This window comes from Cydia pomonella, chromosome 27 (genome assembly GCF_033807575.1).
Source record: "Cydia pomonella isolate Wapato2018A chromosome 27, ilCydPomo1, whole genome shotgun sequence".
NCBI classification, from domain to species: domain Eukaryota; kingdom Metazoa; phylum Arthropoda; class Insecta; order Lepidoptera; family Tortricidae; genus Cydia; species Cydia pomonella.
The window spans coordinates 8,769,927-8,786,873 of NC_084729.1; the positions used below are offsets into that span (position 1 = coordinate 8,769,927).

Here is a 16,947-nt window from a genome sequence, read left to right on the forward strand (position 1 = left end):
AACACGCTTCGCCGGCACAGAAACACAAACAATTCAGTGCGTTTAGTGCTTTAAAGCAACATGAACTAATACACAGCGGTGAAAAACCATATTCATGTGAATTATGTCAAAAGAAATTCAGACGATCATGCGATTTAAGCGTACATAAACGATCCCACACCGGTGAAAAACCATATCAGTGTGAAGTGTGTGAAAAAAAATTTAGACAACCGTCTCATTTGACAGCACACAAACGATCCCACACTGGTGAAAAACCATATCAATGTGAAGTGTGTGAAAAAAAGTTACCTACAACAAGTCAATTAAAAATACATAAGCGATCCCACACCGGTGAAAAACCATATCATTGTGACATGTGTGAAAAAAAGTATAGTCGACCGGGTCATTTGATATCGCACAAACGATCCCACACTGACGAAAGACCATATCAATGTGAAATGTGTGAAAAAAAGTTTAGGTATTCGGGTAATTTAAAAATACATGAACGATCCCACACTGGCGAGAAACCATATCAATGTGAAGTGTGTGAAAAAAAGTTTAAACAATTGGGTCATTTAAAATCACATAAACAATCCCACACTGGCGAGAAGCCATATCAATGTGAAGTGTGTGAAAAAACTTTTACTCAATCGAGTCAACTAAAAATACATAAACGATCCCACATCGATAAAAAACCATAACAATGTGATGTATGTAACAAGCAATTAAGTGATTTGCGTAAGAAACATAAACCAATACACACTGGCGAAAAACGGTATCAATGTGAAGTGTGTGAAATAAAGTTGACTACATCGAGTTAATTAAACATAAATATCCCACACTGGTGAAAAACTATATATAGCAATGTGAAGTTTGTAAAAACAAAATAAGTCAATCGGATATTTTTAAAATTACATAAACTATCTCACACTGGCGAGAACTCGTATCAATATGAAGTGTGTAAAAAAAAGTTTACTCTTTACTCAATCAAGTCAATTAAAAATTCATAAATGATCCCACACTGTGTAAAAACCATGTAAGGTAGGTATGTCTAAAGCAATTAAAATATTAGAGTCGCGTACAGAGACATAATCTAGTGCATTATTACATTTTAGAACGGGAGTTAATCGCATATTAAGTTTTAAAACTTACCTCCAACGTTTCGAGGACGGTGTTGTCCCCGTGGTCTCGGAAACGACTGGCTAAAGTTGACATCAACTTCATCTACCCGCACTTGGTCTTGTTTATCCACTTGAACATTTACGCACTAGGAATATTACTCTGTCAACACAAAACACTAACGATAGTAATTTTTTTGACTGTCGACATTTGATTCCATGTTAAGAATCCGGAGGTAATTTTAAAACTTAATACTCGATTAAGTCGCGTTTTATACTTCAATGAGGTGCGCACGTCACGCAACGCAAGTGCTGCAAAGTGCTGCACACGACACGCACGGCGCACACTGCAGCTCTGTCGTGCGTGCATGCTGCGTGCACATCCGCTGAATTTGCGTATTATTTCCTAGTTTCTAAACAACTACCAATGTCCGACAGCACTTTATCAGGCGAAAAAAAAGCACTCCTCTTACTTTAACACAAAATACTCCTGCGCCACTACTTTCATGTTATTATACCCACCTTAGAAAAGCTGCATGCGGCTTGAATAATTTAGACAAAATTATACACGGCTACATGATGCGAATGATATCAAATGAACTGACTTCGAGTCAAAACTTGCCCGAAAATATACAAGCATAGAGTCAAAACTTGGAAAGCACAAATTAAATTATTTTTAGAAAATATTTTAATTTGTTTTTATTTCAAGTAGAAACACTACTATATAATTTATAAACTGAAATTAATGTCATATACTAAGAAAAAGTGACCAAGGCCTCCGACCGGTGGCCGAGTGGCTCAGGCACCTGCCGCGATAGCAGAGGACGCTGGGTCGTTTCCAGCCTGGGGCACTGGAGGCCTTGGTCACTTTTTCTTAGTATATGACATTAATTTCAGTTTATAATTTATATAGTAGTGTTTCTACTTGAAATAAAAACAAATTAAATATTTTCTAAAAATAATTTAATTTGTTCTAATTCTTCTAATAGTACTCTTTGTTGATGTACCTAAATACAATTAACTATAATAGAGAAAGATGTACTTATATGTGAAATACAAATTTAATTTGTAATATACCTATAGGTATATATATACGGTATTAATATTTATAAAGATGTAGGTTTTAAAAAATAGCAACTTGAAAGAAAAACTTAAAAAATTCTATACCCACCCCGCGATTTCCGGTGACCCCGTTTTACGGCAATACCTTCTGGTAATATACCGTGTGCGTCTGTTGACGTCTTTATTTATGAGTATTGTATCAAATGTTCTCATTAAGATTTCATATTTTCATTGAACGAGCGTTAACGAAGGTCTCCATTTCCGTTTGGGCAAAAAAAAATCGTATGTCTGGATATTCTCCTCTACAGGTCACATTTCTTAACTGATGTTCGTGAATTGTTTTTAAGCGTTCGACAATACAAGCGTTCGACAGAGCTACTACTGTCTACTGTAAACAAGTTTATTTACAACAGTTAGCAATTGCTTGTCTCGTGCCAATATAATACAGAAAAATAACACACAGCTTTGTCGGGTAACCGATAAAGCTTACCCTTGTTTTCCATTGTGATCGCGGGCGGTAAAACAAAAGATGCGAACATAGATAACCACCTGTTGCACCACACCCCTGCGCGGCTAGCGAGGCTTTGGCGTGGTCATTTAATTTCATAGATTACTAAAATGAGCATTTCATTCATCATCCAGTGGTCGTTGTGTGAAGGTGTGACTAGTTTAGCAATTAGTTTGTCAAATAAACATTAATTCTTTGGTGTGTTGTGAATAGTTGGTACTGTAAGCGATGGCGGGCAGTGGGCGGTGCGTCAAGGTGGAACCTGACTGTGACGTCATGGATTATGGTGAGTTTCGGGACACCACATTATTATTATTGTGGTGTTGTAGGCCTTTTGAGTGCCTCATCGACCAAGCAGTTAGCTATTGTGGCGGCCCTTTACAGTTCATCACCACATACAGTACTTCAGTAGTGGGAAATATAATAGCAATGTATTTATAGTTACTAGAATAAATTTAATCAATAATTTTCTAAATATTTTTTTTACAAAAATTACAGTTTCGGACCCAGATTTTTTCGCTGTCTGTACTTTTCCTCTGGCCACCTTCCGTCTCCATCATCAGATCAGCTCGATGGTACCATAATATTGCATTGTCACTTGACTTTTGTATGTAAATTTTCAGCTATATCTGGAAATAGGTCAAATTCAGCTTCCAAGATTTGACCCACGCACATACTAAGACTAACAGGGCAAGTTAAATAAATGCTTGTACGAGTAAAGTAGGTTATCAGTATTTCTGCCAGGAAGTAAATAAGCCGGTTTTCATGATAGTTGTTTTAATTCTTACATTATTTAAGCTAAGTTCATAGCTGTACCATTGTGTAGCTGTTCTTTAATGACAGTTTACAATAATCCAGACTACCTAATACATGAAACAACAACAACAACAACAACAACAACATGGCGTTGAAACTCTAGGTCCATGGGGTCCCAGCGCGCACAAGTTTTTTGGAGAAATCGAGAAACGTCTGGTTGACGTAACTGGTGACCGAAGAGCTGGCGGCTTCCTCGCACAACGTATCAGTATTGCGATACAACGAGGAAATGCCGCCAGCATCCTTGGTACAATGCCTCAAGGGCCTATTTTAGATATAAGCTAGTTATAGTAATCATCTGTATATGTATATCCATTATGTATATTGTTATTGTCCTAATACATTAATTCAAAACTGAAACTAACTTTAAACCAGTACTAGTGACTCGTAGCTCCATACTACATACGTAATAGAGTGCCTAGCTGTAAAGCGCTTAAATTTCTATCGACTATAATCTCAGTCACTCTAATTAGGTCTTAATTGGTGTAAAAGTGGAAGCTGCCCGCAATTTTCGAAGGTCGGAAGTTATAAACAGTCTTTCGGAATATCATTCGATATTTACCAGTCGGTTTTCGTTAATGGAAAATACCACGAGGAAACTTTATGCGACATGTTTGTAGGAAATATGAAACGTATTTGTAGAGGGGACACTCCACATGCCCACACATAATTCTAATATTAACATATGTCAAATAATATTAACATATGTATATAAAATTAACATATGTCAAATCGTCGATTTTTTTTCGTTTTGCAGCAATAAAAAGAGGGGGGAGGCCTTTGCCCAGCAGTGGGACACAGTGAGCTCAGAATAATAATACTTTTCTTTTTTAATAAAACATTGAAGTCGCTAAGACGTGAGAGTCAGAATGGCGGGTGTACCTAAATAAAATTAAATGAAAACCATACCATATTTTTGTACCTAATTTGTACTATTTAGTACCTCCTTTAAAACAATTTGTACCTCACGGTACTTAAAGTTATCACCAAAAAACAGGTCACCCGCCATCCTGACAGTCAGAATGGCGGGTGTACCTACTTTATTACGCTATGTTCCCGTGGTTATTGATAAATTCTATAAAAGCCAAATTTTTGTACCTTTTATGTACCTTCATATTCAATTATAATACGAGTCATTTTATTTTTGGTTTCCAAGTTTTACTCATTTCATATTTTGCTTGCTATTACAATTTTGCAGGCGTTATAATTTTTCAAATTATCGATTTCATTTTTAAGAAAAAACGCTAAGGTACAATTATTTTTATTACGCCAGGATTTAGTACCTTTAATGTTTAATCTGTTAAGTTCAAATAACTCAGTAAATCATGTCTTAAAAAAGGCTAGGCGCCAATTCAAAGAAATCTTCCTAAGAAAAATCATTTTTAAGACATGATTTTCTGAGCTATTAGAACTTAATAGATTAAACATTAAAGGTACTAAATCCTGGCATAATAAAAATAATTGTACCTTAGCGTTAAAAAAGGCTAGGCGCTAATTCAAAGAAATCTTCCTAAGAAAAATCATTTTTAAGACATGATTTTCTGAGTTATTTGAACTTAACAGATTAAACATTAAAGGTACTAAATCCTGGCGTAATAAAAATAATTGTACCTTAGCGTTTTTTCTTAAAAATTAAATCGATAACTTGAAAAATTATAACGCCTGCAAAATTGTAATAGCAAGTAAAATATAAAATGAGTAAAACTTGGAAAGCACAAATAAAATGACTCATATTATAATTGAATATGAAGGTACATAAAAGGTACAAAAATTTGGCTTTTATAGAATTTATCAATAACCACGGGAACATAGCGTAATAAAGTACACCCGCCATTCTGACTGTCAGGATGGCAGGTGACCTGTTTTTTGATCATAACTTTACGTACCGTGAGGTACAATTTTTTTTAAACGAGGTACTAAATAGTACAAATTAGGTACAAAAATATGGTATGCTTTTCATTTGATTTTATTTAGGTACACCCGCCATTCTGACTCTCACGCTAAGACGTTCTGTGATTTATTGAATACTTTTTAAAATAATCGCTCAAAGCTCAAAAATATTGAACCTCCTTTCATTGATTTGGGTGTCAAAACATAGTGAAAAGCTTCTTTCAAAAATATTAATAGATAATCTCTGCGAAAATAATTTTACGTATATCGGTGGAACCATTACTGAGGTTTTTTAACTTATTTTTATATCAAAACGTTATAAAAAAGCAATAAACATACGGCCTTTTGCTCGTTTTTTTTGTATTATATAAAGGTACGGAACCTAGTCTGAATCTGAATCTCTATCTCATTAGTACTTATTTACTACATACAGTTTAATTTTAAAGGTCTCGTTGAAAAGGAAGTAAGAGATAAAGAGATGCAAAGTGTGAAGGAGGAGCCAGTGTACGCCGACAGGGCAGACACGAGCGAGGCTGCGCTGGCCGAGCTGTACGCCGACCACGTGGTGAAGGACGAGCTCGTGCTGGGGCCGGAGCGCCCGCACCGCCCCGACGTCGGCCTCGTGGTGCGTGGTAAGTTACTAACTACAACTTGGGGTCTAGGCAAGATGACAATCGTTACCTGAAAACGCTATTATTTACAATTATCTTATGGTTTCATTTCGTTTTTTACAAATGATTTTCACCTTGGCTAGGCAGCCTGATGTTAAAATGTTGTCGTGCATTGTAAAAGCAGAAATATAAAAGTTGACATTTCTAGATTACGCCTATTTTCAATTTGCGCTCGACTAGCTTTCCTGTTTCCCCGAACTGGGTATTTGTGGCTTGGTACTAACTAATACGTTCCCGTGAATCACAATTCCAATTCAATAGTATTTACAACATATGATAAAATTTCCACAGATTGGGCACTCGGTGACGCAGATGGCTGTCCACTGGCTTTGGATCGCGGTGGAGCACAGCTCACGCGGGTCTGCTCCGTGCGGCTTGTGCGCTGCGACGTCACATCACACCACGTGCCCGGCGAGACCACGAGCGCGCAAATCCTCACTGAGCGTGATTCACCGCGACAGAAACACACTGATACTCTTCAACACGAGACAAATAATTTAATGGAGCACAAAAAGCTGCATCAGCGAAAAGGTTCCGATATACATGAACGCAGCAGAATCACCAGCAAACGACCATATTTCTGCGAAATATGTAAAAGAACATTTAAACGGATAACTCATTTACAAAACCATAAAGTCATACACACGGGAGAAAAGCCATATACATGTGAAATATGTAAAATGTCGTTTACACAATTAGCTTCTTTACACCAACATTATAAAGTACATACTGGTGAAAAGCCATACTTTTGTAAAACGTGTGGAAAACAGTTCAATAAGTCAAGTAATTTATATGCACACAGACAAATCCACAATGAAAACAGGCAATTGTTTCCATGCGAAATATGTAAGAAACAATTTCATGACTTGAGTACTGTGAAGAAACATAAAATAATCCACACCGGAGAAAAGCCATATCAGTGCAACTTATGTAAAAAACAATTTAGTGACGTCAGTAAATTAAATAGACATAAACTAATACATACTGATGAAAAACCATATCAATGTGAATTACGTAAAAAGCAATTTCGAGACTTGAGTTCTGTAAAGAAACATAAACGGATTCACAGTGATGAAAAACCTCATCAATGTCAATTATGTAAAAAAAAGTTTAGACGATTAAGTCAATTAATCATACATAAACGAGTTCACACCGGCGAAAAACCTTATCAATGTGAAGTATGTGAAAAAAAATTTAAACAAACGGGTCATTTAACAATTCACAAACGATCCCACACTGGCGAAAAACCATATCAATGTGAATTATGTAAAAAGCAATTCCGAGACTTGAGTGCTGTAAGGAAACATAAACGAATCCACAACTGCAGAATAATTAAAATATGAACTATTTATAAACCTTATCCAATAGGGTAACGTATGCTCATATAAATGAAATCACACGGGTAAAAAAATTTAAAATCCAAAACTTAACATTTAACGAAGTACCTAATTTAAGTATCATAGTCGATTATATGTATATGAAAGAACTACCTATCTACTATCTTAAGATATGTGAACTAATATATATATTTCACTGCCAGTGACATAGTCCAGTGAGTTTTAGTTAGGTTTATTAGAAAGAACATACGCAATGCGCCAAATTAAAAACACATTTTTAAATTCCTGACAAGTGACAGCATATCAAAAACAACCAACGTAATTTGGTCGGGTTATTTGTTGCCCACTATAGATAGATAGATAGAATTTTTATTGGTATTAATCATACACTGTCAGTTACATTATAATAATTAATAACAAAATGATGCCATACTAAAATTTACGGTGGGGAATAAAAAAAATGAAACTGTGACAATGACAAACAATCATAGCGCTTTCTCTGCTACTCCAACTGTTCCATAAGAGTTCCATCTCGTTCGGTCATCTGCCGGCTCAACCATTTCATCTCTATACATATTGTACCACTATGATTTTATGATATTTCAATATTTTGTTATTTCATTTCTTTGTATTGATTTACCACAAATTAATAAAATGTATTTATAACAACCAATTTTATGCACATACTGACTTTGTAACATTATTCTTAATAAATAACTTTGCAATATTTCAGCAGTTTTATTGTTTCAAAACTTTACTCTCCTCTATGTGCGAAATTATATTTAGCCAGTCGCTTTTCAGTCAAGAAAATCAACCAGAGGTAACTCAAGATAAAATAGACAGTGTATAAGTACGGCATACTTAGCATTATGTTACCGGCGGCATCATGGTTCCATTTTTATCACTTGTCACTATGCCCGTCACTTTCGCACTTACATACTCATTAGAACGGGACAAGTATGGTGCCAAATGATAAAGAGCCGACCATCTTAGCCCTACTGTAGTGCTTATTTTTGAAGCGAACGACACATTATCTTACAGGTCTCAATGAAAAATAATTTAAATGTATTGTATCACTAGCATAGCTATTTTAAGATAAGGATAAGATAAAGAACGTTTATTACTCAAGTAGGCATATTACAATGCGCTTCAAATAAAGCTACACCAGTTCTAACCTACACACCTACCGAATATTCGGCACACAAGCGTTCATTTTTATGTCAACTTCAATTTGCCATGTTTTTTTTTTTTTTTTTTTTTTTTAATGGCTTCGCGCTCCTGGCGCATTCAGCCAGACGAGTAAAACGGGGAAACGGAATTAAGGATTACATTAAAACGGGTAGGACGGAATTTTGGAAAAGGATCAGGAAAAGGTTAATAATTCAAATAATTTAAAGTTTAATGTTGTGACGTGAAATAAAAGAATACAATGATTTAAATATATATGGAGATGAATCATTAATATACAGGAGTGTTGTAATAGATGTGGGAAACGGAACTTTTAAATCTGACAGCTGTCTTAATAATATAGAACGGTCATATAGGTTACAATTACCAGAAAAAAAGATATGATTAAGATCAGCGGGATCAGTTCCACAAATACATGCAGAACTGGCCACACGATTTTGTAGTTTCAGGTGTTCCGGTGTACATACATGGCCCAATCTCATACGAATCAACATACTAGTTGCAGGCTTTGGCAAAGAGATTTTAGCAAACCAAGGTTTGGCAGGAATTGTTGTTTGTATGCTACGATAATGTAACGCAGCGGCACCCGCACCAGATGCCCATAATTTTGTCCATTCCATTCTTAGATATAATTTAGGCAGTGCCAACAGGTCTTCAGCAACATTCCTAAACGGAAACATGTCCCCAGAACTAATGGCATCTCGAGCCAAGTCATCCACCCTTTCATTGCCTTTAATCCCTCTGTGTCCAGGGATCCAGGCAATGGAAACCGAATACCCTTTAAGACGACATTTTAACAGTTGGCTACGGATTTGATAAATAATTGGGTTATTAGATTTAGATTTGAAAGGAAATTTAGCTATTGCCTGAAGTGAACTTAGAGAATCTGAGAAAATAATAGTTTTTTTAAGATGCATTATAATGATGAATTCTATTGCTTTCAGAATTCCAAAGCACTCGCCACTGTACACAGAGGACTCTGGAGGCAACTTTATTTTTTGGTAAATATTAGACTGGGTGTGAAGTACACCAATGCCAACACACCCATTGTCAGACATCTTAGAAGCATCTGTGTATATATGATCAGCAGCTAGGCCATCTGTTCCAATGAATCCCAGGAATTGTTGATTTTGTTCAACATCATTCTTAGAAATGCCGATATTAAGGAGAACTGGAGGATCAAGTATTACAGATTCATATTCATACTGGAAAATGGGAAGTGTTGAAGAGCTAACAGTGGGAGCTGAAATAGATTTAAGTTTTTGAAAACTTTTAATCAAACATGGAGGACTCTTGTGCTTCCAGTAGTTAGAAGTAGTTATTTGAAGCAGGAGGTTAGACAAGATAACCCAGAGTTGATGATTAGAAAATTGGGAGCAGCGGAAAATAAACCTATCACAAAGATATTGGCGTCGTAAATGGAGTGGAGGCTCAGCACACTCAACTTGCATAGCATTGATAGGGCTTGAATTCATGGCACCGCATATCATTCTCAGGGCTTTTGATTGAATACGATCTAATTTTTGGAAGCCTGCTACAAATCCTGGCTCTAACAAAAATGTTCCATAATCTAGAATACTTCTTATCAAGGCATTATACATTAATTTTATGCAAAGAGGATGCGAACCCCACCAAACTCCTGAAACACACCTAAGGATATTAATATTTTTTTCACATTTAGAAACTATGTAATCACAATGTGGAAGACCTGTTAATTTATTATCTAAAATAACACCTAGGAACTTGGTTTTATCTTTAATGGGAATGGAGCAGTTATTAAATTGCACATTGATTGGAGGAGGAAACAGTTTTCTAGTAAACAAAACTACAACACTTTTAGGAACTGAGAGTTCCAGACCATTTGAATCTAACCATAACTTCAATAAACCCAAAGAACAAGTAATGGATCTACTGGCCTGTTCAATAGAAAGGTTTGGTGAATATAATAATAAATCATCAGCATATTGCAAAATTCTGACAGTGCCATTTAAGGATGACTCTAAATCGGATGTGTAGATATTATATAGCAATGGACTTAATACGGAACCTTGTGGAAGACCTCTCCAAACTAAACGGGAAATCCTATTGTTGTCATCTATAAGAAGGCTAATGGACCTTTCTGATAAAAGATTTATTATGAAATTGCTTAACATTATTGGTACAGCTAATCTATGAAGTTTTGCTTGTAATACTGAGACTAAAACATTATCATAAGCGGCACTTATATCAAGAAAAGCAGCTACTACAGACTCATTTCTAGAAAATGCTAATCTAATTTCTGCAACTAATATACCCAAACTATCATAGGTAGATCTACCTTTTCGGAATCCAAACTGACTATGAGAAAGTAATTGGTTTTTTTCTACAAAATATTCTAATCTGTTTTTAATCAAATGTTCTGCTACTTTAACAAATACTGAAGAAAGGGCAATTGGACGATAAGAAGAAACATCTGTTGCTTGTTTGTTGGGTTTTAATATAGGAATAACTATTTGAGATCTCCAAGAATCCGGGACTGTACCAGATTGGATGACAAAATTTATTATATTCAGATAATAAGAGAGAATACCATCACTAGCATTTGCTAAAAAGGAATATGGGACTCCATCATCCCCAGGTGAAGTATCTCTTAAACTACTTAGTATACCTTTTAACTCTTCTATTTTAAAAGGCCCATTAAATACAGTATAATAGGAAGAGTCAAATGAAAAGGCAGCAGGGTGGAAAACATGTTCTTCGGGGACTGATGCTGGTGCTAATTTGTCCATGAACTGATTAGCAAGGTTAGGAGGAAGTGTCTGTCTAGATGGCTCATTGAAAGCATGTCTGAATCTTTTAATATTATTCCATACTATGGATGGTTTCACGTTAGGACTAAGAGATGAACAAAATCGTCTCCAGCCTTCGAACTTTTTTTTGCGCAGTAATTTTTTAGTCTCACGAGCAACTTGTATATATATCTCGAAATTTTCATTTGTCATCGAATGACGATAACTTCTCTCTGCCTCCTTGCGGTTTCTGATTGCTTGAGAACAATCATCATCCCACCAAGGAGGAGAAGGTATTTTACCTGATACACTGTTTTTTACAGGGAAAATTTTGGTTTTGGAGATGGAGGAATGGAAGATGGAAATGTAATAATAATAGGGTAGTGATCACTCCCATATGTTGAATCTAAGGTATGCCAAGAGAGAGAGGATGCAAGATCGACCGAACAAATAGATAAATCAATAGCGCTAATTGACTCTGTTGGCGCTGTTCGGCGGGTTGGAGAGCCAGTGTTTAAAACACAAAGGTTGTGTTCGTCTAAGATATGTATGAGACGATCTCCATTATAATTAGATGATGAACTACCCCAAAACTGGTGATGCGAGTTAAAGTCTCCTAAAATTAACACGGGCCTAGGGAGAGAAGAAATTATTTGTTCAAGCTCATCAAAAATGGATGATGATGGATGAGGTATATATACAGAAATGATACAGATGTTATTTACAATGGCAGCAACAATTGAAAAATCATCGCTATGGGATGGAAGATTATAAGGTGAAAATGAAATGGAATTCCTGACGAGTAGAGCTACACCGCCCCATCCGCCAGGACGGTCCTCTCTGAGGCATGAATATCCAGTAGCTCTAAGAAGAGCTCCAGGCTTTAGCCATGTCTCAGAGAGGGCAAAAACAAAAGGTTGAAATTTGTTTAATAAATGTATTAGATCTTGCTTTTTATTTATTATACTTCTGCAATTCCACTGAATAATTGTGGCCATTATTTTTAATAGTTGTAACAAGTACATCAAGCATGGGGGCAACGTGGGACGGTAGTTTTACATTGGGCTGAGATAAATGATTAATTAGGGCTTGAATTTCGTCAGCTACTGATGTATTCTCTTTGCGAGAATCTTGCTGTAGTGCACAGCCATTTGGAGGAGATGGAATGGTATACTCATTAACTAGTGCATTATGAGCTGCTACATCATACCCTGTCATGGTCTTTCTTACTGGACGTGGCTTCAAAAAAGTTGTTTTTTTGTAACTATGGGACTGCATGGTTGTGCTCGGGGCTGAATTATGGACTCTGTGATGTAAATTTGGCTGGGACTGTAACTGTGGTTGTGGTTGTGTCAGAAGGACATCGGCGAATGATTTAGAAACTGCAGGATGTAGTTTGACAGCTTCACCGTAGGAAATACAATTATTGGCCATAGTTATTTTAATATCCTTCTGTCTCTTATGCTCCGGGCAAGCCCTGTTCGTGGCGAAATGAAAACCATTGCATAAGCAGCAAATGGCATCTTCTTCCTCCACTGAACAGGTATGACCGGAGTGCATTTGACCACACTTAAAACACTTTGGTTTTGATCTGCAATTAGTTTTGGTGTGTCCGAATTTAGTGCAATTATAACACTGAATTGTGGGGAAAATATACAATTCAACAGTCAGTGAGTTGTAGCACGAAAATACCCGTTTTGGTAAGACTTGGCCATCAAAAGTTAAAACAACTGTTTCAGAGGGTTGCCACGAAACAGAACCATTAACCGTAACTAGGGTTGCCACCCGTACTTTTATAAAAAGTATTGTACTCTATTTTAGCTTTGTGTACTTTATATTTTACGAAGCACTAAAAGTACGCCAAAATACTTTATTTACGACCTTTATTCATTAATTATATTTTTTTAAGCGAAACATGCAAATATTGGAAATTTCATATCTATATTCACCAGGAAAATACATTTGACAATGTTCCTGAACGCAACCTTAATCATACGCTTCGAACTTGACAAGTCAACGGTTGACATTGACAGCTGTCAATAAAGTTTTCGTTGGCGGTTTAACTCGGCGGGTAAATGCTAAGTATAAAAGTTTTGCGTTGAATTGTTAGTTTTCTTTGAATCGTGTGAAGCAGTCGAAGTTTCTTTAAATTAAAATGGAAAGAGACTTGAGTGACGAAGATTCGGTGGCAAGTCCTAGTGTGAACAGCTACAACTACAATACGCCTAAAAAACGTAAAGTGCAAAAACGCATACAGAAATATAAAACTACTTGGGAAGCTGATTTTCCATGGATGAAAGGCGATCCAAACAATGAGTTCAATGGAAAATGCACCGTATGTGGCGTTGTGTTCACAATTGCATCAGGTGGCTTAGGACGAGTGAGCATTATTTTATTTATATCACATCACATCACATCACAGCATATTCTATTACCTTCAACTAGATTGCTTTGAACTAATAAAACCTATTGCTTGCTTTTTATAATAAACGAGATGACTTCAAAGCCAAGTACCAACAAAACAACTGGCTACATTGATTGCCTTAACTTAACAGTAAAAAAGTATTCCACTTTATGTATCAAATCAACCAAATTAGTCAGTTTAATTCATTTGTTCAGTACAGATTTCAATGCATTGTAAACAACCTTTCATCTTTGGTTTTTGTAGCATATAGGTACAGTTTTGATATCGTTATTGGTTTTGATCAAACTATTATTAGTCTAAATAAATAAATAATATTAAAATTTCCTTACCAAAAAATTAATAACTTTATTATACTGTCTGTATTGTATAAATTGCATTGTATGTGTGTTTTTGTGTTGTTTATATGTTTGTGACCTGATTTGTGTGTGTTTGTGTGTGTGTAATGTACTAACTAGTATTGGTGATAGAATAAAGTGGATAGGAGGTGGAGGTAACAAGGTTTGTTATTTTAATTTTCAGATAAAACAAAACCAAGATTCAAAGCAACACAAAATTAAAATGAATATTAAAAAAACATCAGGGATTTTAAATAAATATCTTGCAACTCCATCTACTTCTGCAACTGCATGTCTTAACAATAACACAGAGAATGTTACAGCTGCTGAGCTTACCTTAACATATCATGCCATAAAGCACAATCTTTCATATAACAGTATGGACTGTTTAGTGAAATTAAATAAAATTATCTATGTAGATTCCAGCACAGCAACCAGCATTCGACTAGGCCGAACCAAAATGGAGGCTTTAGTAACTGAGGTGTTGGGGCCATATTCTCTTCAGGGTGTTATAGATGATTTAAAAAATTAAGACCAATACTTCAGCCTTCAAACAGATGCATCTAACAAAAAAAATATTAAGCTGTTTCCTCTTGTTGTGTAATATTTCTCTGCAAAAAATGGTCTTCAAACAAAGTTGCTTGATTTCTATGAAAATAGTAATGAAAGTGCAGATGGCATGTTTAATGCAGTAAAGGAGTCATTGGAAAATCTTAGTTTGACTTTTGAAAATGTTTGTGGATTTAGTGCTGATAATACAAATGCAAACTTTGGTGCTCGACACTCTCTATTTACAAATATTAGAGATGAGGTCCCGGATGTGTTAAAAGGCAACTGCCATGCACATATTATTCACAATTGTGTGAAGCGTGCCATGGACTTCCTTTCTTATGATGTTGAAAACGTGATTTTAAAAATTTACAGTCACTTTGCACATTCAGCAGTAAGGAGAGAAGAATTAAAAAAAATTGTTGAAGCAGTTGATGGTAATTTTCATGAATTGAAACGACATGTGGGAACACGCTGGCTTTCACTTTTACCTTGTGTGGACACAGTTTTGATAAACTGGACAGCGATAAGAAATTATTTTGTAAGTCTAGGTGAAGATTGCCCAATGATAATACAAAATTTATTATTATTGAATAGTAGTGAAGATTTAATAGAAGTGTATTTAAATTTTTGCAGCCATATATTAAATGTATTCAGTAAAACTATTAAGAGCCTGGAGGGTGATTCTATTACAGTCTTAGATGTTTTCAATATAATGACAAATATAAAAAAAGATTTACTGAAAAGAAAAGAGGATAAATTTTATGGATTTATGACAATGCAGAAAATAGAATCACTGGAACAATCTTCACCTGGACAGAAAAATAAAATCTGTAAAAACTTTGATTTATTTATATACAAAGCTGTAAGTTATCTAGAAACATGGTTTAACTTTGATAATGACAACTGGTTAGCCATCATAAGTCACTTTGACTTAAATTCGGCATTATCCTTTCAACAGATTTTTAAAATAGTTGAAATGTTGAATATGCAATCAAAATTAGATATGGATTGCCTTTATACAGAAGTAAACCTTCTAAATGATGTGAGGGAAAAAATTTACAACAGTAGTTTTAAGGATTTTTGCACGGCCAAAAAATGGGAATCCATCTTTTCTCAGGAAACAGTGTTTCCCAATATATTTAAAGTGGTATCACGTTTACTGTCAGTTCCCGCCACCTCAGCATTTACAGAAAGGGTGTTTTCCGTAATGAATGCGAAATGGCGGGATGACAGAAACAAAGCTTCCATTAAGCTTATCAGAAATGAACTACTAGTTTATTTAAATTTGTGCAGGCCATGCTTAGAAGCTATAAACATATTTCAAGCTGATAAGAAACTGTTAGCCAGTGCAAAATCGAACAAAAAATATGTATTTAAAAAAATACAATAAAATACTTTATTTTTATGCCGTGTACTTTTTATTTTTGTACCGTCAGACGAGAAATACTTTATTTGGGGCGCAAAAAGGTGGCAACCCTAACCGTAACTCTATGGTTTAAGCGCCGCACTTTAAGAACATTTCCGCACCCAATGGGCACGGAAATGTTTGACAAAATTTCTTCATCCGACCACTGTGCAGGAATGCCGCGAACCAAACCCATACGGGTCACAGAAAAAGACGGTATGTATGCAGTAAGATTCTCTAACTCGAGACATGGGTCAGTTACAAATAAATTTGCATCTAAATAATTTGAGAATGACATTGCTATGCGAGTTCTGCCAATGCGCTTAACACTTCCGTTAATAATGTTTCTGAAGGCCTTTTTGACGAGGAATTTCCCAAAAGATACCGGGTGCAGAGATGAGCTTGCGTCAGTCTGTTTGAGTTGGACGTGAACCATAAAGGGTGCAACATCTGAATTTGAAAATAAGTTCCTACCAACCTTGGTGCTAATAGCGCTATTGTTTATATTTGTATTTAAATTGTCAGAGGGGATTATGGTAGGCTGCGTGCTAGAACTCGAAAGAGCTTGGGAGTTTTGTATGTTTTCCTGGCAATCGCACGAATATTCCCCGCCATTATTTTTCCTTCTTTTTTTATTGCAATTTTTGCATCTTTTTTGTACTTTATTTCTTTTAAGTTCACTCCTGCTACCCACAGAAGTGTCAGTATCCATTGCCGAATCAACGGTCACATTACATCCGACCTGGAGGTTTCCACCTCCAGGATCAGGAGGATCGTCGTCCCCCATAGAAAATTTACACGAAAAAACTTACCAACTATGAAGAAATCCACTAATTATATATACAAATAAAAGAATATATACAAAATATGTGAAAAATTATATACAAATTACC

At 35.6% G+C, this 16,947-nt stretch overlaps 1 protein-coding gene and 1 long non-coding RNA gene across 2 annotated transcripts; both read left to right on the top strand.

Annotated features, from left to right (window-relative positions):
* The first annotated feature begins 7,383 nt into the window (after nt 1-7,383).
* On the top strand, nt 7,384-12,287 carry LOC133532381 (uncharacterized). The gene is made up of 2 exons (XR_009801689.1): nt 7,384-9,104; nt 9,514-12,287. It is a non-coding gene; the product is annotated as an uncharacterized LOC133532381 (long non-coding RNA).
* Nucleotides 12,288-13,110: 823 nt separating this feature from the next.
* On the top strand, nt 13,111-16,594 carry LOC133532840 (uncharacterized). Its single transcript, XM_061871694.1, has 3 exons — nt 13,111-13,717; nt 14,517-15,796; nt 16,580-16,594. The coding sequence occupies exons 2-3, from the start codon at nt 14,777-14,779 to the stop codon at nt 16,592-16,594; spliced, it is 1,035 nt and encodes a 344-aa protein (XP_061727678.1). The 5' UTR covers nt 13,111-13,717; nt 14,517-14,776.
* Nucleotides 16,595-16,947: the final 353 nt, after the last annotated feature.

Coding starts and splice junctions, on each gene's coding strand:
- LOC133532840 (XM_061871694.1), top strand. CDS start 14,777: ATGTTTAATGCAGTAAAGGAGTCATTGGAAAATCTTAGTTTGACTTTT.